General features: G+C 43.7%; 1 protein-coding gene and 1 long non-coding RNA gene across 2 annotated transcripts in view; one reads left to right on the top strand and one right to left on the bottom strand.

The window, feature by feature from the left end:
* LOC148542985 (uncharacterized) overlaps nt 1–11,868 on the top strand; it is a 127,209-nt gene extending 115,341 nt beyond the window's left edge. The window contains exon 3 of the long non-coding RNA XR_015874163.1: nt 11,816–11,868. This is a non-coding gene — a long non-coding RNA (uncharacterized LOC148542985). The remainder of the gene's footprint in view (nt 1–11,815) is intronic.
* Nucleotides 1–22,875, bottom strand: part of MAN1C1 (mannosidase alpha class 1C member 1) — a 155,996-nt gene that overhangs the window by 84,111 nt on the left and 49,010 nt on the right. The window contains exons 4-5 of the mRNA XM_088460584.1: nt 22,271–22,386; nt 11,801–11,881 (exon numbers count right to left, since the gene is read on the bottom strand). Of these exons, the coding sequence (XP_088316710.1) occupies nt 11,801–11,881; nt 22,271–22,386 (197 nt within the window). The remainder of the gene's footprint in view (nt 1–11,800; nt 11,882–22,270; nt 22,387–22,875) is intronic.

Raw genomic sequence — 22,875 nt, 5'->3', positions numbered from 1 at the left:
GAGAGATAAAGTGGAGACAAATAACGTTTCAACCAATCAGGTTCTGTCATCTTACAGGCTGTGCTAGAGAAATGACAGTTAGAAGCTGACTGGTTGGTACTTTGAGGGAAATGTATCAAAGTTTGGAGAGAAAGTAAGTGGAGAATAAGGTACCAACCAATCAGCTTCTGTCATTTTTCAAACACAGCCTGTAAAATCACAGAAGATGATTGGTTGGTACTTTATTACTCTCCACTTTATCGCTCTCCAAGGTTTGATACATCTCTCCCAATATCTCTCTCCAAGATTTGATAAATCTCCCCTTAGTGGGGTGAGCCATTTTGCTGTGACATTCTTGAATTGTTTCAACAAAATGACACCGATATGTTTCTTAATGAAGCCAGAGATACAGAGACCTGCTTGTGAATGAGGAGGTGTTGTGTTCTAGCACTACTATGTTCATAGGCTGATGAGGATAATGATAACCTACAGGTTCTGCTGCTCAAGGTGATACGCCAATCCAGTGGGCTGTCAAGATCATGTAGTCTTTTGTTTGGCCAATACCACGTATCCACATGCCCATAGTTAAATGAATAGTCGGTAAAATGCCATCTCCATGGGAATTAATGACGGTCTTTAACCTCATGGTAAGCTGAGGAATTGCTGTTCAGGAGAAATGGAATTTGGTAGCAAATACACATGAGCTCAACTGTGATATACAGTATATATATTTATTTATTTACACACACACACACACACACACACACACACACACACACACACACATATATTGTTGTCTACTTAAGACAACTCCTTCTCAATAAGACATACACCCACTTATAGGCGTATTTATAATGGGCTCAGGGTGTTCAGTGAACACGGACCCCTCTGTTCAGGGGGCCCCCGCAGTGCTCGCCCTGTATCTATAGCATACTTAACTTGTGCCGGCATGTGGGTCCCTCCTCCTCTGCGACACCATCTTCCCAGGGACATATTTGGGAAGATGGTGCCGCGCAGTGAAAGCAAAGACTCTGGCATTGTGCAAGAACCGTTGCTCTCTTGTGTGCATGCGATGTCTTCACGAATATCACTGGAAACATGGTGCCGTGGCTTGGAGGTTGGGTGCTGCTTAGAAGAGGGGGACTGCTGCACATAGGCCCACTTGGGCGCTAAAATGCCCCTGAACTCACCGTACAGCAAAAGGGGTTGCTCCCATGAAGCCCCAAGCCAGTGATCTGGGCCATGAGAATACTGCTAATTTTCCCTACAATGTAAAACATGTTATCTAGAGCTCAACAGAGCTGGTTCCAGGGGGACCCACACAGTACACCCTGCACCCATACTTCCAAATACTTACCTCTCTGAAGTCCCACATCGGCTGGAGAGGTGCTACACAGAACAAAAGATGGATGGATTGCCAAGTGCTCACTGTACTCTCTATATTATAGGTAGGGAGGCAGCAAGTCTTGAAGAAGGAATCCCCTTTCCTTCTATATACCAGTATAAATAAAAAGAAATATGTCGGAACATATATCAAAAGACTGCGCCTGTATGTGGTGGTTTTTGTGAAGTGATGGGGTAATAAGGCTGACACACAGTATATTTGTTCTATATCTCCTTTATTGAGACACAGTGCTTAGAGAGGATATTGTATACTATAAAATGTTAAAAATAAAAATGGGTATGGAGAGTTGGTATTATATATGTGGTTAAATGTATATAAGTTGTCCTGATAGGTTTGGGTAGGTATGTATGGAGTACCAGCCTGGGTGGTAGGTCTGAGTTGTAAATGTATGGGGTACAAAAATCCTGGTGAGGCCTCATCTTCTTGGAGTCTTCTATCTTCTTTCTTCCTCAATGTTTGGTCGTTCCGGATCCTATTTCGATGAAAGCCGTCCGCACGTTCACCAGTCTGGTCCCCGCAGTGTGAGCCGGGACGTGGGTCACTTCTGGCGTCGGGATATCGCAAGATGCCGCGAGCCGGAATAGACGGGGTCCCGGCACTTGCTGCTCGCTCTACTCACCCGATGGTGAGGAGACTTGGTGGTAGTAGTGGGTTGGATATAGTGATGTTTGTAATCGCAGTAATCGCCTAACGCGTTTTGGCCATCAGGCATTCTTTTGGGAATGGTATGTCGCCATCTTGGAAGAGGGCAATATAAGTATATGTTGGGTGACATCACAATTGGGCATGGGCGGCACGGTCTCCATGGGGATGGGGCGGGGAATGAGTTGTTATGTATGATCAACAGTGGGAGGTGTGTGTGGTGTGGTTAACTTAGTTGCCATATTGTTATGTGAATACATATATAGCTAGAGAATAAGAGTGAACAGACTCACATAAATACTGACATAGCTGCTCAATAAAGATGAAGTTTATTGGGCATGATCCATAATACAGGGTGATGCTGTGATGCATAAATGTATCTATGAAATTGTTGGTGGGACAGTAGAATAATAAATGTAGTGAGATAAAGTGAAGTGGAATAAGATAGAAAACATTGGGATGGGTCTGTTGTGTATAAAGGCTCTGCTGATTTATTTCCTGACAGATCGCAGACTTATTGATAGTGTGAGGCGTAAAGTTTAATTTCATTTAGTTTGAATTAGTTTAGCTTGATTTATGGTAAGACCATAATATAGTGGCAGATTAGAAGGGTATTAGGGTGTATATTATTATCCACTGACAATTGATCTTAGTTCGTTGTCGAGGTTTAGTCCCTGTGGTGCTAGAGTTTTTAGAGCCACCATCCATCACCGTTCTTCTTGTTAGTTTTTTTGTTATAATTCCCTCCTCTCCAGTTCTTTTTTTACTAGCTGAATTCCTATGAAACACATCATTTTGGCATTTTGATTATGAATTTCCTTGAAGTGGTTGAGAGACTATGGAGCATATTGAATTAGGTGCGAAAAATCGAGAACTTTTCGCCTGGCGAGGTTTTAGCCATCATCGGTAGTTTACCATGCGGAAAAGTATCACACGCGTCCTTGCTTATTCCCGTATTCAATTACAAATCAGGTAAAACGGCACTCAGCGAATTCGGACCTGGCGAAAAGTACTGTCAAAAACGGGGAAAACACTCTGTTCCCCCCGAAAAGCTGCACTAACATAGGGGATCACTGTAGGGGTGTTCCAGTACCCCTAATAAAACTAAGCTGGGTTTTTTATTCTCCAAAAGCTTGCTATTAGAATCTTTGCATAAGTGGTGAAAAATGGCATTAAGCAATATTTTTGCATCAAAATAATTAGTCCCAGCAATTTTGGGGTACATGAAAATGGGTGCTAGCATAGTTTGAAGTTGCTAATGTGAAGTTTTAAAAAACGTAAAAGACAACACCTGTCGCAAGCACCTGCAATCTTAAAAACACCTGGCACATACCTGGGACTATTATTTCGCTAGATTTTATGTTTGTCCCCCAACTTTGGATGTTTTTCACCCCCAAAATGAAAGTACTTTTTTGGAGTCTTCTAAAGTATTTTTAATTGTTTTTTTGACACAGTTTAGCTTGGGGGAACTGTCTCAAGGGTGCAGGGGGTTCCCCCAAGTTTGCACCCCTAAACCCCAATTCTGCACTTTTTTCCACCTGCTTTCATAGGCGAATCTTTTTCGCCGATTCCAATGCATTGACTTTCCGCACCGGTGAAAAGTCTTTGCAATTGAATACGAGGATACGTTTTCACCTGGTGAAATGATGTCACCGGCGAAACTTTTTCGCCAAAAACAGCTTTTCGCACCTAATTGAATATGCCCCTATGTGTCTACCTTTTCGTATATTCCTGGTTGTCCTGCGTACACATTGATGACCACAGGGGCAGGTTATCAGATAGATCACTCCTTGACTATTACATGTACACAGTACAGTAGGGAAATTGCAGGGAAAATGGCGCATGCTCAATAGACTCCGGGCACAGACTAGTGCCCTGAGTCTACTGAATGTGTCAGTGCGCCGTGGCCGCTGGAGAGAGAGGGAGAGGGTCCCCAGATGGTGAGTGAACACGGGTCCCTTCCTCTGTAAATACGCCCGTACACTGACTTAAGGCCTTGCTTGTAAATTAAATGGGTAGTGGGCCTGATTCAGAGATTTACACTAATGCAATAACAGCTGTGATCTCCAACTGACCGCAATAGCGAAAATATGCTAATGTCTCCCAAAGCTTCCCCGAGCATAGGGACACCCACTGATGCCTTCTCATATTTGTACGACAACATCCAATAACGTAAACATCAGCAACATTGACGCAGATTAGGAAGTCACGCAGCTTGTAAGTCAAGTCTGACCTGTCTCAAACACTGCGGCTCTCCTACATGCAGAAGGCTCTCATGCTGCGAAGGAGATTGCAATAGCTAATTTATGCACCCCCATGAAATTGCGTTTAAATGGTCTGACACACCTGCGTTTACCTAACTACCCCCTTTACCTCTCATAAATGATGACTACCTGTCACTCACTTTGCAAATGAATCAACTGAAAGAGTGTAGATGTAAACCAAACGCTGTGCATGAGATGGCAAACAATCGCTTGATCTGCATAAATATCGGCATTGTGTAAATCTCAGAATCAGGCCCAGTGTGTTTGTGTCCATGCCAGGGAAATGAAATTACAAAAAAATATAGTTATGCAATATTTAGGCACTAGGGGCATTCTTGAGCAAGTGCAAAGACTGACCACATGAAATGTGCAGGGGCAGGAGAGGAAAAGGACAGGTGTGTAAATCTGGTCCAGATGCACAGCAAAGCTGGGAATCCCTTACCGGCAGAGGACAAAAAGGTGCATGGGTATAAAACATGCAATAATAGTTTTTGAAAACCCGATGTAGGATGTTTCTCTATTAGAATCTATATATATATATATATATATATATATATATATATATATATATATACACACACACACACAGTCAGGTGCATAAATATTGGGACATTGACAGAATTTTCATATTTTGGCCTCTATTCACCACCACAATGGCTTAGAAATGAAACAAACAAGATGTGCTTTAACTGCAGACTTTCACATTTAATTTGAGGGTAATTACATCCAAATCAGGTGAACGGTGTAGGAATTACAACAGTTTCTAAATGTGCCTCCCACTTTTTAAGAGGCCAAAAGTAATGGGACAAACTAAACAATCCTAAATCTAACTTTCACTTTTTAATACTTTGTTGCAAATCCTTTGCAGGCAATTACAGCCTGAAGTCTGGAACGCATAGACATCACCAGACGTTGGGTTTCATCACTGGTGATGCTCTGCCAGGCCTCTACTGCAAATGTTTTCAGTTCCTGCTTGTTCTTGGGGCATTTTCCCTTCAGTTTTGTCTTCATCAAGTGAAATGCATGCTCAATCGGATTCAGGTCAGGGGATTCACTTGGCCATTGCATAACATTCCACTTTTTAGCCTTAAAAAACTCTTTGGTTGCTTTTGCAGTATGCTTCGGGTCATTGTCCATCTGCACTGTGAAGCGCCGTCCAATGAGTTCTGAAGCATTTGACTGAATATGAGCATATAATATTGCCCGAAACACTTCAGAATTCATTCTGCTGCTTTTGTCAGCAGTCACATCATCAATAAATACAAGGGAACCAGTTCCATTGGCAGCCATACATGCCCACGCCACGACACTACCACCACCATGCTTCACTGATGAGGTGGTATGTTTTAGATCATGAACAGTTCCTTTCCTTTGCCATACTCTTCTCTTCCCATCACTCTGGTACAAGTTGATCTTTGTCTAATCTATCCATAGGATGTTGTTCCAGAACTGTAATGGCTTTTTTAGATGTTGTTTGGCAAACTCTAATCTGGTCTTCCTGTTTTTGTTGCTCACCAATGGTTTACATCTTGTGGTGAACCCTCTATATTCACTCTTGTGAAGTCTTCTCTTGATTGTTGACTGACACATATACACCTACCTCCTGGAGAGTGTTCTTGATTTGGCCAACTGTTGTGAAGGGGTTTTTCTTCACCAGGGAAATAATTCTTCTGTCATCCACCACAGTTGTTTTCCGTGGTCTTCCGGGTCTTTTGGTGTTGCTGAGCTCTCTGGTGCATTCCTTCTTTTTAAGAATGTTCCAAACAGTTGATTTCTCCACACCTAATGTTTTTGCTATCTCTCTGATGGGTTTGTTTTGATTTTTCAGCCTAATGATGGCTTGCTTCACTGATAGTGACAGCTCTTTGGATCTCATTGAGAGTCGACAACAACTGATTCCAAATGCAAATGTCACACCTAGAATCAACTCCAGACTTTTTACCTGCTTAATTGATAATGAAATAACGAGGGAATAGCCCACACCTGTCCATGAAATAGCTTTTGAGTTGATAGTCCCATTACTTTTGGCCCCTTAAAAAGTGGGAGACACATATAGAAACCGTTGTAATTCCTACACTATTCACCTGATTTGGATGTAATTACCCTCAAATGAAATCTGAAAGTCTGCAGTTAAAGCACATCTTGTTTGTTTCATTTTAAAGCCATTGTAGTGGTGAATAGAGGCCAAAATATTAAAATTCTGTCAATGTCCCAATATTTATGCACCTGACTGTATATAAACACATACATACGGTTGTGACTTTGCACTATGGAGGACCCTACTGATTCAGATAGATGGTATTGCACAACCAGATGAAAGCTGCTGTGCAATACTGTCTAACATAGGCATCGGAAAGACCGCACATTACACCTCCTCCTCCTCCTCTGTGCGGTGCAGGGGAGCACAGCCTCTGATCGTCCTCAGTCGCTTTTCCTCCAGTCCTGACGTGATGGCGAGTGAGGGTGGAAGTGCGGTTCCATGGACACGGCGGGGTTTAATGCCCACGGAGCTCCAGCGAAACAGGTTAGTTGGGGTTGATGTTGTGTGGGGTGTGGCTAGGCGAGGAACGATTTTACGTTGCCCCCCATGATAAAATAATTGTCCCTGCCATCCAACTAATATTGTCATGCAGCAGGAGGCGTCTATAGGAAAAAGGCGCCTCCTGTCAGCAACTGTGATCCAAGTGCTGCGTCTGAAGGTGCAGCATCGCATCACCATCGCCCATCTGAGAAAGTTGAAGCTTATTCAGAATGGGCAACATACCTGCTCAGCCGGGGTCAGGAAGTCTGCATCCGAAGGCGCAGACCCTGGCCCCGGCACTCCTAGAAAACAGAGGCAACACACCTCCATTTCCGGAAATGCAAACCATCGACGCCCCACAGAGTGCGAGGACACAGGACCCATTCTGCACATGTGCAGGACCCCTAACTATCGGAGATGTACGCAAACATCTCTGTATCAGGCCCTAAGTGTATAAAGAGAGAGATACTTTAAGCACTGGTTATCAGCTTATAATTTATGCCGTACTGAGTAACTTTTGTGCACTTTATGTTTATTTTATGTTATTTTAACTTATTACTATCATTTTTTGCTTTACTTTGTTTTTGTTTCTATTGTGGAAAAGCCACCCATTATAGTCAAAGACTAATATTTTAATTCTTATACATGAACCTGAAGTTTATAATAAATTATTACTATCTTAAAGTTACATATATATGTCCAGCGCCATTTTAGTCTTATTACACCTGTTGCAGGAGACTAAAAAGCACTCCCTCTTCTGCTCTCTGATACATGTGCTCACTCCTTTAATTGGCTGGTGACGGGAGGCATGACTGGTGTGCCACCTTTAGGACGACGCGATTTGAGGTTAATTCTACACATGGGAGGACTAGCTCAGATAAATTGTATATAAGTAAACATAATATTAATAATAATACAATAATGGGCATTTTATTCCTAATTATACAAGGATATGCTGCCTTAATATATATCAGTACTACTGGTTTACCTACATTTACTTACATGTATAGAAATCAATTGTCTATTATAATAGAAATGAGCATACTTAAAAGTCATTTTATGTCATTCTACACTTTAGAAAAGAAAAACAAGCATCAACAACAACAGCAGCAGCGAAAAGCATGTCATTTATCCAGTCTTTGTCACAGGCAAATCACTATGAAACACTCATTATAGTTCCTTGGAAGCATAAAACACAGAACATGTTTTACATTATTAAGACTTTGATTAATGTAACCTCCAGTTTGTGATTCAGAGCCAAATGAGACATTACTCCTGAGATTATTGATTAACATTTCATAATCACATGCCTGCACAGCAGTCAGCTGTGTTACTACAGTAGGAACTGATCACAATATAGCACTGGCAGTGCAGTAGAATTTTAATTAGCTAATATTCCAGAATAGATATATTCCTTCTTACATACAGTAATTTGGAAAACTGCATTAAAAAAGAAAGAGAACAATAGGTATGTGTGGTACTGTAGCACAAATTTTATTATAATGCATAATAAATAATCATAAAGCTATTCGATGAAGCAACTAAATGAACTGTGGCTAAGTGCAAGATGTCAGCAATATCATACTGGGTTGGATACGGGATGCTGGCGGTCGGGATCCCGACAGGGTTAGGGTTACCGGCACCTGTTGATAAGTAGCCTAACCCTACCCCTAAATCTAACTATCCCTTCCCGCAGCCTAAACCTAACCCTCCTCCCTCCCAGCCTTAAACCTAACTGCTCCCCCCCCCCCAGCGCCTACCCTGACCCTAACCCCAATACTTGGTGTCGGGATGCTGGCACCCGGATGATGACCAACAGGATTTAAACTACATTCCGTCATACCATGGAAAACAAAATCTAATAAATATTGAAATTCGTACTAACGCTGGCGTTTCAGGTAGTCATTATGTTATTATTTAGGAGTGTGTATGTCATTGATTTAAATGATTTTTGCCTTTGCACTATATTCTGGTCTTGCAAAACATAGAGGTTGATTCTCAAGTTGCATGCTGCTGCGACCACTTTAGCATTTTTTACCATAGTCACATCTGCGACTTTATGCTAATGCTAGTATCAGCTCTTCCCCTGGCGTACAAGCATGTGTCTGACTGTGCAAGGACTGAGGTGCCCACTTTGAATTTCTTTAGATGCTGTAATACCGCTTGGTGCTTCTTTAGACGTAACCATTGGAAGCACGATGAAAACATGCAGCAGCCCTATGCTAGGTTCAGATTCTCTATCGGGGAATGGCCTGCAATGTGAGCGATTAAGCGCCTGTGTACGCAACCACATCAGCGAAACTGCCGCGATACTCCCATAACATGAACCATTTTTGTGCTTCTAAATGGAATGGTGTTGAAATGCCGGCGGATGCCCGACAGGATGAAGATCCTGACAAGGGCAAGTAAGAACTATTACCAAACCCTGTCCGCCACCCCCCCTAACCCTCCCTTAGGGGTGCCTAGCCCTAAAACTCCCGGTGCGGTGCCTAACCCTAAATCCCCCCGGGGGTTCCTAATCCTAATCCCCCCCTTCCCGCACCCTAAACCTAACTCTCCTGGGGGGGGAGGGCGGTGCCTAATCCTAACCTCCCCCCAGTGGCGCCTAACTCCCCCTTTCCCATGCCCCCTAGCCTGACCCTTAGTCCCCCCAGGGATGCCTAAAGCCAACCTCTCCCCCCCCAGCTAACACTAAGGGCACCGCGGGCTTACCACGTTCGGTCCGGCGTCCTTCTGTGTTACGGCTTCGGGATTTCGATGCCTATTTTAAATCCCCCTTCGGGCATTGGCCGTCGGGATTTTGTCCGGTGGCATCACGGCCGCTGGTCATTTAACTACATCCCCTTCCAAATAGCCACCTTCCAGTCACTGCCCAGCACATTTACTGTACAATACATTTCTGATATTGTGCTCCTCAATCACAACCACGCCTCTACGTGTACACAATGTCAGACACCTGCACCGTGCGACTTTTTAGCAACAAAAGCCAGTTGCAAATAAATCTCTCAACTCGGCATTGCTGCGACTCAGAATCAGGCCCCTATTGTGGTGTGCATCACGATTTTGCTCTTATGTCTATATACAGTATTTATATATAACTCTATTATAAATATCAAAGTTTGAGTTTGTCTAATTGTTTTAACTCCCAGTAACTTGATCAGCATAAATTGGCTTAAATAATCGCTAAAAGATATGCTTGAAAAAGTAGAATCAGTTAAAGATTCTTTTGAATATCATTGACTTGATGATCACAAATGTGTTCATAGTAAAGCCGGGTACACACTGGGACGATGTTGTTACGATTTGGCTAATTTGGCCAAATCGTAACAACATATCATGCATATTTGTTATAAGTCCAGTCCAGGACTTGTCTCCTGCCTGTATTCCTCCTGCTCCTGACCATGATTCTAGGTTGCCAGTTGCTAGAAGACCCAGATGTCAGAGGATTTCACATGTTTCCTCCTAGTGCTGCCTGATTGGCAGCTGATCCTATTTGGACTGGACTGTCGCCGCCCTGTCGGCTATAGAGTTTTCATGTGGAACTTTTGGTTATGCAACTTGCTTCTTGTGCATCCAGACTTCCAGTTATATCAGTACATGCTGTGTGTACTCTACTCACCGGCTTCTATGTGACCCAAGTGCCCCGGCGTCAGCCGCATCGCTGTCTACTAGGCCCTCCAGGCCATACAGCAATCCTGCTGCTATACCACGATTCAAGCATCGCTGTCTACTATTCCCTCCAGGCCATACAGCAATCCTGCTTCAATACCACATTTCAAGCATCGTTGTCTACTAGGCCCTCCACGCCATACAGCAATCCTGCTTCTATACCACGTTTCAAGCATCGCTGTCTACTAGGCCCTCCTGGCCATACAGCAATCCTGCTGCTATACCACGTTTCAAGCATCGCTGTCTACTATTCCCTCAGGCCATACAGCAATCCTGCTTCAATACCACATTTCAAGCATCGCTGTCTACTAGGCCTCAAGGCCATTCAGCAATCCTGTTTCAATACCACGTTTCAAGCATCACGGTGAACTAGGCCCTCCTGGCCATTCAGCAACTTTAGTTTGGGCTATAAATCTATATTCTATTGACTGTCCTATTGTAACAGCTCCTTACTGCACCATTGGCATGTTGTGTTTGTACTGGCCCTCCAGGTCCACCATATCACTTATTAAGTAAACTGCCATGATTTTAATATTCTGCTAGTGACTGTTCTTCGATGTGCCTCGTATCTCCAATATCTCCATCTAGGTCCTAGCAATTGCTAGAGGATCGTAACATTATTGTGCAGTGTGTATGCACGATATGCGCGCGCCGCGGTCACATGCAATGTCGTCAGGTTTCATGTGCTGCAATCAAACTTGACGATATATCGCAAGCAGCCCCATTTATGTCAATGAAGAACGGAACAAGTGATCTTCATAACATCACTCTGAAGTGTACCTGCGGTATGATAGGTTGGCCCGATTGGACGATGTGCACTGGGACGATATGTCGGCCCGTGTGTACCCAGCTTAAAATTAACAGACCCTGGATCGAATCTGTGATACGAAATTTGAGGCTCTTGCTCACTGTTCACACTTGAGGCTCATTGATGCAGGTTCTCTGCAAAATTACGGTTGTAGTTTGTTTGCTTTCCAAACACTGTTTAAATAATATTTTTGATTAGCTAAAAAAAGTTAAAAAGTTTCCAATTAAAAATCACTGACATGTACTGTATCAAAGGTAACATGAATATGTTTTGCATTATGCTTAGCTTACTCCTAATAGTCTACTTTGGTTTTATCTGTACCCTACAATTAGTGGCAACTTACCATCATTATTCCAGTCATTGCAGCACTCTGTTAATTTCAGTCCTTTCATTCAATATAATACAATGCAACTCATCTGATGCATTTTTAATTATTATTTATCATCACATATGTAATTATAATGAAGATGCAAGCAATGAAACATATTTATTAAACTGAATGTTACATTTACCTCTTTTCCTGATAGGTAGTAAGCAGAGAGCAATCCTCCTATGTAACGGATGTTAACTTCAAACAAAGAGGCTTCTCCATTCTAATGAAGGAAAGTGATAATAGTGATAATGCGGATTAATACAATTACTGTCAATACACTCGTTTTGCACAGCAGTTTGGGAGTGACGCCTGTTTGTTCTTACTGGAGTATGTATGGATCTCTGTTACCATAGAGGAAGGCACCCCAGCCAGTTATAGTTGGTGTCAGCTGCCAATAGAGTGCCGGTTCCTGTATATGTGCGATATATATATCTATATCTATATATATATCCACACAAACAGTCCAGCACTCCACTGGTCACAGCGGACCATTACCTTGTTCCAGGTGCCCTCCTCTGGGGATATGTGTCCCTTGTACACAAGCAAATATATCAGCGGCACTCCGGAGACTTCTTAGAATAGGTGAAAGAACGGTGTATATGTTATGAATGTTTCGGGGTACGGCAACCCCTTCTTCAGGATATTGTATCCTGAAGAATCGTTTGCTGTACCCCGAAATGTCGATAATAAACACACCGTTCTTTCACCTACTCTAAGAAGTCTCCGGAGTGCCGCTGATATATTTGAGTATATATATATATATATATAATCTCATAGACTATCCCCTGTTAGTCAACAATCAGAAAAATGTACAAGTTAGTCTGAGCATCTCTGTACAAGGAAACGGAACCTCTTCAGTTTATAGGTTAGTCTACATGCATTACAATTCTGGATTTAGGATGCATTTCTGAAGAAAGTCAAGTATACAGATCAATAAGCAGATGTGAAAACAAGAAACATTTTATTGAATAAGACAGTACATATTTGCAACTTGTGTTTATAGCTACAATCCCACAATGATTTCTGAAAAGCTGAAGTTTATAGTCATTTGTCTAAGTGGTTTGTCTATAACTCGGTATGTGGCTGCCACTGCAAAAAGTGCTTCTCTTTTGAGTTAGTCATGAAGCTACTCAGGTGCCAAATGACTGCAGACAGTGGAGGGGTCTGGGCTACAGATGTGTCCACATACATATCTCTTCCTTGCGCGTTAAACAACCCATTTAGTGACGCCATGCTGTAGCGTGAAATGGTAGCGCTGAGTGGTTTTGTACAACTTTTTCCCTTCAAACACATCTTATTCGCAAAGCGATGTTAATAGGATGCACAAGCAGTTTCTGTGTGTATCTGCGGGTGTATCTGGATGAGAAATGCTACGCTGACACTATAACGGAATAGTTCGCATGCAGACACAGCCGCAGTTGCACACAGAATATAGGCATGTCACATATCATTTTAATCAGCAGAAGCAGCTTATTCACATCTATTTTGTAAAGAAGATGCATTTGAAGGGAAAGAGTCGCACGAAAAGATGCTCGGCGGTACCAAGTTGCACGGCGCTCATGTGTTCTATTTAACGTGGATTGTAGCACACGGAGGGAAGATGTATGTGGACACATCTGTATATGCTACGAACTTTCCAAGCATTTCCTGCTTACCAAAATGTTTTATGCGACTGTGGTTTCCCTGGTAATCCCATTACACTTAGCAAATTATAAATCAATGTTTCCCAGTTCCAGTCCCTGGGGACCCCTAATAATGCATATTTTACAAGTAATATAATTAGCACCACCTGTGGTCAAATGTGTAAGAATATGATGTATAAGCCTGTGCACCAAATAGGATATCTGGAAAACATGCACTGTTAGGACTGAAGTTCAGAAACACTGCTGCAAATGATTAACAGCAGCTTCAGTCAAAAGGAAAAAAATTTTTAATCTGGTGCAACTGTGGCTGTTTCTGCATACAAAATGCTATATTACAGTGTCAGGTTTAAGTGGTTTAATAGTTAAAAAAAAAAAAAAAATCACCAGGCCCGGCACTTGGGGCGTTCGACAAGTGCGTCCGAACAGGGGTGCCACCCTATAGGAGGGCGCACCCCTCCCAACCATCCCGATTTCAGCGGTACAGTCCCATTTCTCGGGCACTATTCCGCTGTTCCACCCGCGGGCCGAAGTGTCCTGTGAATAGTTGGGTGGGTTGAGGACCACATTCCCGCCGCAGTACTGCTTTGCTAAGAAGTGCGCGGCGGTGCCGATGAAGCTGAATGGATGCACACTATGTCCATTTAGTGCAGGCAGAGGGCTGGGGGCAGCCCAGCTACTGACGGAGTGCTGAGTTTACCCACCGCCGGACGTGAAATGGGAGGCATGCCATATGGGAACATCCCCAAGTAACGTCATCTACGGGACATGGCCTATAGGAATTCGCACGCCACCTTTTCAGGCACGCACGGCTACTACATGCAGAGGGACTACGGGCGCCGGCCCATGCTAGCACAGGTGATGATTTTGAAAGCTGCTGAATGCAATGAAGTGGTTGTGACAGGCAAGTTAGATCAATCTGGTCAATCAGAAGGTAAGTAATCAAACTACACTTAAACAGGGTGATAATTATATACTGAATACACATCATTAATAATTCTATTATGGGGCAATATTATTTTATTAATATATTAGGGGTAAAATGATTGCTTATTTGGATTAAGATAGCAATATGAAATATTATTTATATTAGAGGAGGAATAGTAATTCATTGTTAAGAGGTGTGAAAAATATTTTTTTATAAGTTATTTCTCTGAAAAGGCTTCCCAAAATAACTAAAAAATAGCACACACAGGGCCTGACTCACTTGGGAATAAAGTGAGATATCTCTCTCAACTGTGAACCTGAACAAACCATATTGCAATGCAAGGGTTGTAAATACATACATTTTTTTACATGTAGGGTAAATACCGGATGCTTTTGCATATAGTCAGTGGCGTAACTTCATCCCAGGTGCCCGGAGACAAGATAAATGTTGGTGCCCCCCCCCCTCCAAATTAAAATGTACCACCCCCCCAGCACCTATACCAGCCCCAGCTGCCGCCCCCTATGCAGTTCCCCCAGTAGTGGTCCCCCTGTGCAGTGCCCTCTGTAGAGGTCCCCCTATGCAGTGCCGCCTATGTAGTGCCCCCCCAGTAATGGTCCCTCTATGCAGTACCTCCAGGAGTGGTTCCCCTTTGCAGTGCCCCAGTAGTAAGGGCCCCTGTAGTGGCCCCAGTAGTAAGGGCCCCTGTAGTGGCCCCAGTAGTAAGCCCCCTGTAGTGCTCCCAGTAGTAAGCCCCCTGTAGTAAGCCCCCAGTAGTAAACTCCCTGTAGTGCCCCCAGTAGTAAGCCCCCAGTAATGCCCCCTGTAGAAAGCCCCCAGTAATGCCCCCTGTAGTAAGCCCCCGCAATGCCCCCTGTAGTAAGCCCCCTGTAATGCCCCTTGTAGTAAGCCCCTGTAATGCCCCCTGTAGTAAGCCCCTGTAATGCCCCCTGTAGTAAGCCCCCTGTAGTGCTCCCAGTAATGCCCCCTGTAGTGAGCCCCCAGTAATGCCCCCTGTAGTGAGCCACCCCCCGCAGCGCACACACATACGAAAAAAAAAAGGAAAACAATACTTACCTGAAACCCCGCTCCAGTGCTGCTGCCTTCCGTCCCCGGTGCCCGCTCCTCGGAACTATGGGAGTGACGTCATGACGTCACTCCCATAGTGCATTGCGGGACCCGGAAGCGGAGCTCAGGAGTAAGCTCCGTTCCTCTGGCTACCGCCGGGGGGAGAGAAGGAGCCGGGTGCCCGCTGGTAACAGACACAGCGGGCACCCGGCAAATAGGGGGTGCGACCGCACCCCCTGTATTGATGCCGCTGGAGGTAGAGCGACGATCAGCGGTGCTCCATCTCCATAGCAGTGCCCGGAACGGCCCGTCCCGGCAAATGACTCCATTGTCTCTGGGAGTTCCGCCACTGCATGTAACCCAAAAATACTGCACAGCTTTATTATTACTCTACAATTTAGATGTCAGTTTGGAAACACTCCTCCCAAATTTAAATCTCTCTGCACATTTTAAATCTGCCCCACCTGCAGTGCAGCATGGTTTCCCCAAGATGATCAGTTGATAGAGATATCTCACTCTATTCCCAAGTCTGAATCAGGCCCACATTCAGGGCCTGAATCAGAGAAGTACGCTCATGCAAACGCATTTGCAAATTTTTGGCGCTTAGCAATTGCTATAATATGCTAATTCATCTGCCATCGAAATTTGTATTAAGACGCCCACCGAAGCCCTTGCAACTGTGGGCCTGATTCAGAGCTCTGAATCTGGTTTTTTTGAGCGGCCTCCTGGCCGCTCGCATAGCTGTGGGTGACACACTGCAGCCAGAATCCTCAGGATGCTCCGGGCATCGCTGTAACTGCCGGCGATTGTGGTCCCGCCCCTGTGTGACGTCACACGGAGGGGGCGTGGCCTGCATCGGGCCCTCAAATAATGTTATACATATCAAAATGACCCTCGGCATAAAAAAAGTTTCCCCAGCCCTGCATTAGATTATCCAATTAGTCCCATAATATTATATTACTTTGCTGAACGTTCCCATATATCACTTATGAATAAATGGAGTAGGAACACCCACACCTCACCAGCATAGATGTGGATATGTGGTGACCTGTCCTGCACAAAACCGATGGGTTTTCAGGCAAGGGAGCGTAGAGCAATTCAGCACTTCTAAAGAATATGGTTTATATTTGTAAAATAGACAATTTAACCTGTCAGTTTATGGTTTCTGTATGCATAATTGCCGAGATATCTTAAACTAACGTAAGTTGACACATGAAACCAGAAAGTGTATATTCTGTGACACACAGCCTGATGAACCCAGAATAGCACTTTGTTGCTAGATGAAATCCATTGGGTTAGATCTCTATTTACTAATACCCTGCTACTGGCTAAAACCATTTTTGCTGGACTACCATATCATTACTTGCATACAAGTTTGTTCTATATGAGACAAGTTTGCTCTGTATGTACCAGCAAACACGTATTATATCATATAAGCAGACCTTTATTCTGTGTACATGCATTATCTGTTTTAACTATAGAAATTGAACGAGAATGTTTTATACCACATCTGTTTTTTTTTTCCACTGGGAAAATCCCTGAGTCTTATGCTCTCATTGGGTAGAAGCCTTGGATTTTTCAGATTTGATCAGATTTGTTTATTAACATATAAATACGTCAGTATATTCCACTGTGCTTTACATTTGGGAAATAAACAGTAATAAAACAGTAATACAACAATACTGGGTAATAACATCTTGCAAGCTTAAGGGAAAGGTATTTGATACATGAGAAGAAGTACTACATACTACATATTGATTCAGCCAGGTAAGCCTGAATTACTTTTACACAGTGGTACAAGGCCAGTTCACTTTTTTAAAGCACAACTTTGCTATTTTAAATTTGAAGCCAGAACCTTTGAAAAGCTGTCGCTTAGTATATACAGTATACCTATTAATTGTTTGGAATACACTGCTACTTAACTTAGATTGCTTCACTGACTCACAATCACAATAGGGCTTATAGAAGTTTTGCTGCCACATTGCTTTTTTGGAGAGTGGGTGCAATGTGAAAATATCAGTCATAATAAAAATATTGACTACCATTTTAACACAGTATCACGGTTTATTTATTTGGATATTTAAAAAGATACTAAACATTACCAATTGTAAAAAATATAGTGACACGTTTTTTAAAAGTCTAATCAAGATGAAATGCTTTGGGTGAACCATAACCTCTTCTACTTATTATTTATTTATAGGGTCTCACAAAAGTTTCCAGCATCATACAATATGGAAGTACAACACGGGTAATATAACACAAGTTACATAGATAACATGGTAAGAGAGCACAAGTTACATAATTGTGTACGTACAGTACAGCGTGGAGGGCATAAATGAGGCACAACAGCATGATACAGCAAAAACGGCACATAAAGCAAACAACTGGATGAAAAAAATTAATATACTGTGTATGATGGATATAAAAACAGGATTGGTACTTACTGATAATTCCCTTTCTCCGCTCCACAGGGGACACTGGAGTCTCAGTACAATGGGGTATAGTAGTATGTTAACCGGGAGCTGGCACTTTAAAAATCTTGAATAGAAGCTAGCTCCTCCCCCTTTATAGGTCAGTCTTAGAAAACTGTGCCCGAGGAGAGCTGGAAAAGACAAGTGCAGAGGAGAAGAGAAGCTAGAACATACATGAACGAAACAAGAAACATGATAGAGCCAGGAAAGCAACAAATAAAACAAACGGTCTGAACCTGAAAGGACTATCCAACAAACCTGGCAAGCAGAACAGCGCCGGGTGGGCGTCCAGTGTCCCCTGTGGAATCGGAGAAAGGGATTTATCGGTAAGTACCAAAATCCTATTTTCTCCTTCATCCACTAGGGGACACTGGAGTTTCAGTACAATGGGGACGACCCAGAGCTCCCATCCCGGGCGGGAGAGCGTTGAGAACTCTGCAAAACTGCATGGCCATACTAAGAAGCAGAGGCCGCGAAAGTGTCAAAACGATAAAAGTCGACAAAAGTATGTCAGCCCGACCAAGTGGCCGCACAATAAAGCTGAGCCAAAGAAACCTCACAGGCAGCCGCCCACGAGGAACCCAACGAGCGCGTGGAATGCGCTGTAATTGAAACAGGAGGCTGCTTAGAGGCGGCCAAATAGGCCTGTCTGATGTTCAGACGAATCCAGCATGCAATAGTCTGTTTAGAGGCCGGCAAACCTGGACAAGCAGCATCATACCGTACAAAAAGTGAATCTGTCTTCCGGAGAGCTGCTGTCCTATCAACATAGATCCGAAGAGCTCTGACCACATCTAAGGATCTGGAGGCCTGAGAATCTTCTTTCAACACTGGAACCACAATGGGTTGGTTAATGTGAAACGCAGACACCACCTTAGGAAGAAAAGTCATCTGCGTACGAAGCTCAGCCCTGTCCTCATGAAAATTAAGGTAAGGAGGATGACAGGAGAGAGCCCCTAGCTCCAACACCCTACGAACAGAAGCAAGAGCCAAAAGAAGAACCACCTTCCAAGATAAATATTGGAACTCCACAGTCTGTAAAGGCTCAAAAGGGAAGACTGTAGGAACGAAAAAACTAAGTCCAAGTCCCACGGAGCCGTTGGAGAAGTAAATGGAGGTTGTAATCTGATGACTCCTTGCCAGAGCTTCAGACCTTTCTGCAACAAAGCTAATTTTTTCTGAAAAAAAAATAGAAAGAGCCGAAACTTGAACCGTCAGAGATCCAAGATGAAGGCCCGCTGAGAATCCGTGCTGCAGAAAAAGAAGGAGCCGGAACGCCCTGAATTCTGTCAGGGACGAACTCCGGTGTTCACACCAGGAGACGTAAGCCTTCCAAATTTGGTAATAATGTTTGGAAGTGACCTCCTTTCTATCCGAAGCATAGTAGGAATCACAACAGACGGAATCCCTTTCTTTCTCAAGATAGCCCTTTCAACAGCCACGGCGTCAAACGAAGCCGCCATAAGTCCTGATAGATAAAAGGACCCTGTTGTAGAAAATCCTCTCGCAAAGGGAGCGGCCATGGGTCGTCTATCAGTAGTAGACGAAGATTGGAATACCACGCCCTTCTGGGCCAATCTGGAGCCACCAATAGCACCTTGGCCTTTTCTCTCTTGATTCGTTGAAGAAGACAAAGAAGGAGAGGGATCGGTGGAAAGAGATAAACAAATTGGACCAGCCAAGGAGTTGTTAAAGCATCTACTGCCACCGCTTGCGGATCCCTTGTTCGTGAGCAGTAACGAGGCAGTTGATGGTTTAACCTTGACGCCATGAGGTCGACCTGTGGAAGTCCCCATCGCTGCACCAGCTGCTGGAATACCTGCGGGTTAAGCACCTACTCCCTTGGATGTATGTCGGCCTCCAAATTTTCTACGCTTGGGATGAAAATTGCTGATATTGCCACTGCAAATTCCTTTGCCCAGAGTAGAATGCGGCTTACCTCCCTCATGGCCGCTTGACTTCTGGTGCCGCCCTGCCTGTTGATGTACGCCACAGCCGTGGCGTTGTCTGACTGTACTCTGACTGCTTGGCCCTGCAACAGAGGATGAGCTAGCTGGAGAGCATAAAACACTGCCCTGAATTCGAGAATATTTATGTGCAAAACAGCTTCCTACTGAGTCCAGCGGCCCTGAAAGTGTCTTCCCAGAGTCACTGCCCCCCAACCTCTCAGGCTTGCGTCCGTGGTGAGGAGAATCCAATTCCACACTCCGAACCGCTTGCCCACCAACAGGTGAGACGAATGCAGCCACCAAAGAAGAGACGTCCAAGTCTTGGTTGCCAATCTTACTAGTTGGTGAAGAAACAGACGAGACCCCGACCACAGAGAGGAGGTTTAATTGGAAAGGCCTGGTGTGAAATCGTCCGTATGGTACGGCCTTGAAGGTCGCAACCATCTTCCCGAGGAGTCGTATACACAGGTGTACTGACACTCGGTGGTGTTGTAGTATTAGTCTTACCATCTGCTGGATGGAGGTCACTTGTCCTGAGCGGGAAACCTGGACTTACGCCGCATGCAGCGCGTCCAGGCAACCATCAGAGACAGTGGTCTCATGTAGCCGGAGACCCCAGCGCACACCGCAAGCAGCTGCATGGGCAGATGCTGCCTGTCCATTCCTCTTGCTGATTGAGGGTCTGCAGAATAAACTAGAGAGCCCTAGAGGCATAAACCAGCTCCCTTGGGCACAAAATTAGACTGACCTGTAGGGGGGTATAGAGGGGGGAGGAGCTAGCTTCTATTCAAGATTTTTAAAGTGGAAGCTCCCGGTTAACACACTACTATACCCCATTGTACTAAGACACCAGTGTCCCCTAGTGGTTGAAGGATAAAGACAGAGAATTTTATTGAAAACTTAGGGAGCATAAAATAATAATATTTTTTCTAATGTCCCGAGGGATAGTGGATAATACCCTAACCCAATTCAATAATAATGTGGGTCACTAATTAAGAAAAGTCATATTTCAAGTAATTGGTGAACCATACATTTGTTTCCAGTTTGAGAGTGCTCTGTTATAGGAATATATTTTTCTTGGTTTTGATATTAGCTAATGTTGCACCTCCCCACTAGATAATGGGTAACACTAATAATTCGATATAGGGGAAGAACGGATATTGGAATACTACTTGTGGTCTGTGCGGATAATTCTCTCTCTTTAGGAACATGAAAGTAGTAAGAAGGTTACAAGGATACAAAAATAAGGGCTCTGCTTGTGACAGTTTCTAATATAAAAGTGAGAGGCTGTCACAAGAGAGGGAGACATGGAGAGGGCATGTTGATATAGGAAAGGAGGGAAAGGGAGGAGTTAAGAGGTAGACTGCTAAAAACTGATATATTTACTAAAGCCTACAATCTTTTGAAGCATTGGAGGCTAGTGGGGATAAGGGAGAGCGTTCCAGAGGTGAGGAACATTATGGGAGAAGTCTTGGAGATGGGAGTGAGATGTGGTTATCAGAGGGGAGATGAGGCACCAGTTGTTGGCAGAGCAGAGAGGGCACCAGGGAAGGGTGATTAATTTTGCGATTAAGGGGCAGGGGAGAGGTTGAGTGCTTTGAATGTGATGTAAGGAGATGGAAGTGGATTCTATGAAGTATAGGGAGCCAGTGTAATGAATGGGAAGAAAGGGGAGAGTGGAAGATCAGTGTTGCTGCTGAGTTAAGGATAGATTGAAAAGGGAGGATTACTGGTACACAAGGGGATGCTAGATATGGAATGGCGGGTTAGTGTTTGTGAAGATGTCCCTGTCATTCAGGATAAGAGGCAACTATAAAAATGTTGGCAGCGGGTGAGAGGATGTTATGGTGTTGTGGAGTTGGGGGGAATGAAAGAGAAAACTTTGCATACTGAGGATGGTAGAGTAGATGACACATGGATGTGGGGACCTAGGCAAAGGTATGAGAGGCATCTGGAGAGGGGGATAGATGGATAGGGGAGACAATGTGAAGGGATGAGGAGGCAAATGAGGTCAGGAGTTTCAGGGTAAGGAATAGGAGGAGAATGTTAATATTCATACATTGGCATCTCTACAATCATACTTCATTCTGAACTGTATTTAACTGCTCCACGCCTCTATACTAGGAAGCACTCTTTACAGAAGTGCATTACACCTGTCCAAGAATACAGCCAAGCCAGCCGCCAAAGACGTTACTAGGATTTTTGGACTTGGGACAAGTAAAGAAACCTAAACCTCCTTGCCTTCAATTTTAACCAGCTTAACCTAAAAATTGTGCCCTCCTCCCCTTCAACTTTGCACCTTGAGCACTGGAGGGTATGCCCTTCTTATACAGCCCTAGTTGTGGCTTTGCCAGCCAGCTTAAACATTTATTGAGAAGCACATTGTGGACAATATGCAGCATTAATACCCAACTCACACTAGGCACATTAAAATTGCTTTCAACTGTGGTTACTACATACCAGCTAATTCATGTTGTATAGGTTTCACCACTAGTGGTGCACAAGCTGGCTCAGTATGCTAGGGAGATAAATTAAACATCTTTGATATATTCTTACCACATTCAGATCAAGGCTGTTCTCAACCCACATTCCAGCATCTTCAAATTCTTCCTTCAAATCCATGATGAAAAGGGTGTCCAGAGCATCGACAATTGTAGCTCCTTTTAATCCTCCTGTTTGAGAGAGATGATAACTATAGTGCAGTCACATTTGCTTATGTTGTGCTAACTGAACATTATGAACTCATATTACATCCATTACAGGGCATCTTGAATGAGGCAAGTCACTCTGGAGCCTAAAGCTTTAAGAGCACGTATGCTATGTGGAGATATAAAGCATGATTGACAGTCTCCCATATTCAACATTTCTAAGATATATGAATAGGTTTTTAAAAAAATAATCACGTAAACAAACACAAACATTTTTCTGATGGATACATTCCTGAAATAAAAAAAAAAATCATAATGGGGCCAATAGAGAGATGCATGTAAGTCCATTTTGAATCTTGCAATTTTTAGCTCTGTGTATGCGCTGTAGCCCAGTGTACGTATCTATGGGCGATTCTAGTCATATGTAATCAGTTGCAACGCCACTTGGTTAAGGTATAGGTTAAGCTTAGTGAGGGCAGGTTGAGGACATGCAGGGCCGGTGGTACCACTAGG

Source organism: Taudactylus pleione, unplaced genomic scaffold (genome assembly GCF_031769625.1).
Source record: "Taudactylus pleione unplaced genomic scaffold, aTauple2 ptg000007l, whole genome shotgun sequence".
NCBI classification, from domain to species: domain Eukaryota; kingdom Metazoa; phylum Chordata; class Amphibia; order Anura; family Myobatrachidae; genus Taudactylus; species Taudactylus pleione.
This window is presented reverse-complemented; position numbering and strand designations above follow the sequence as displayed.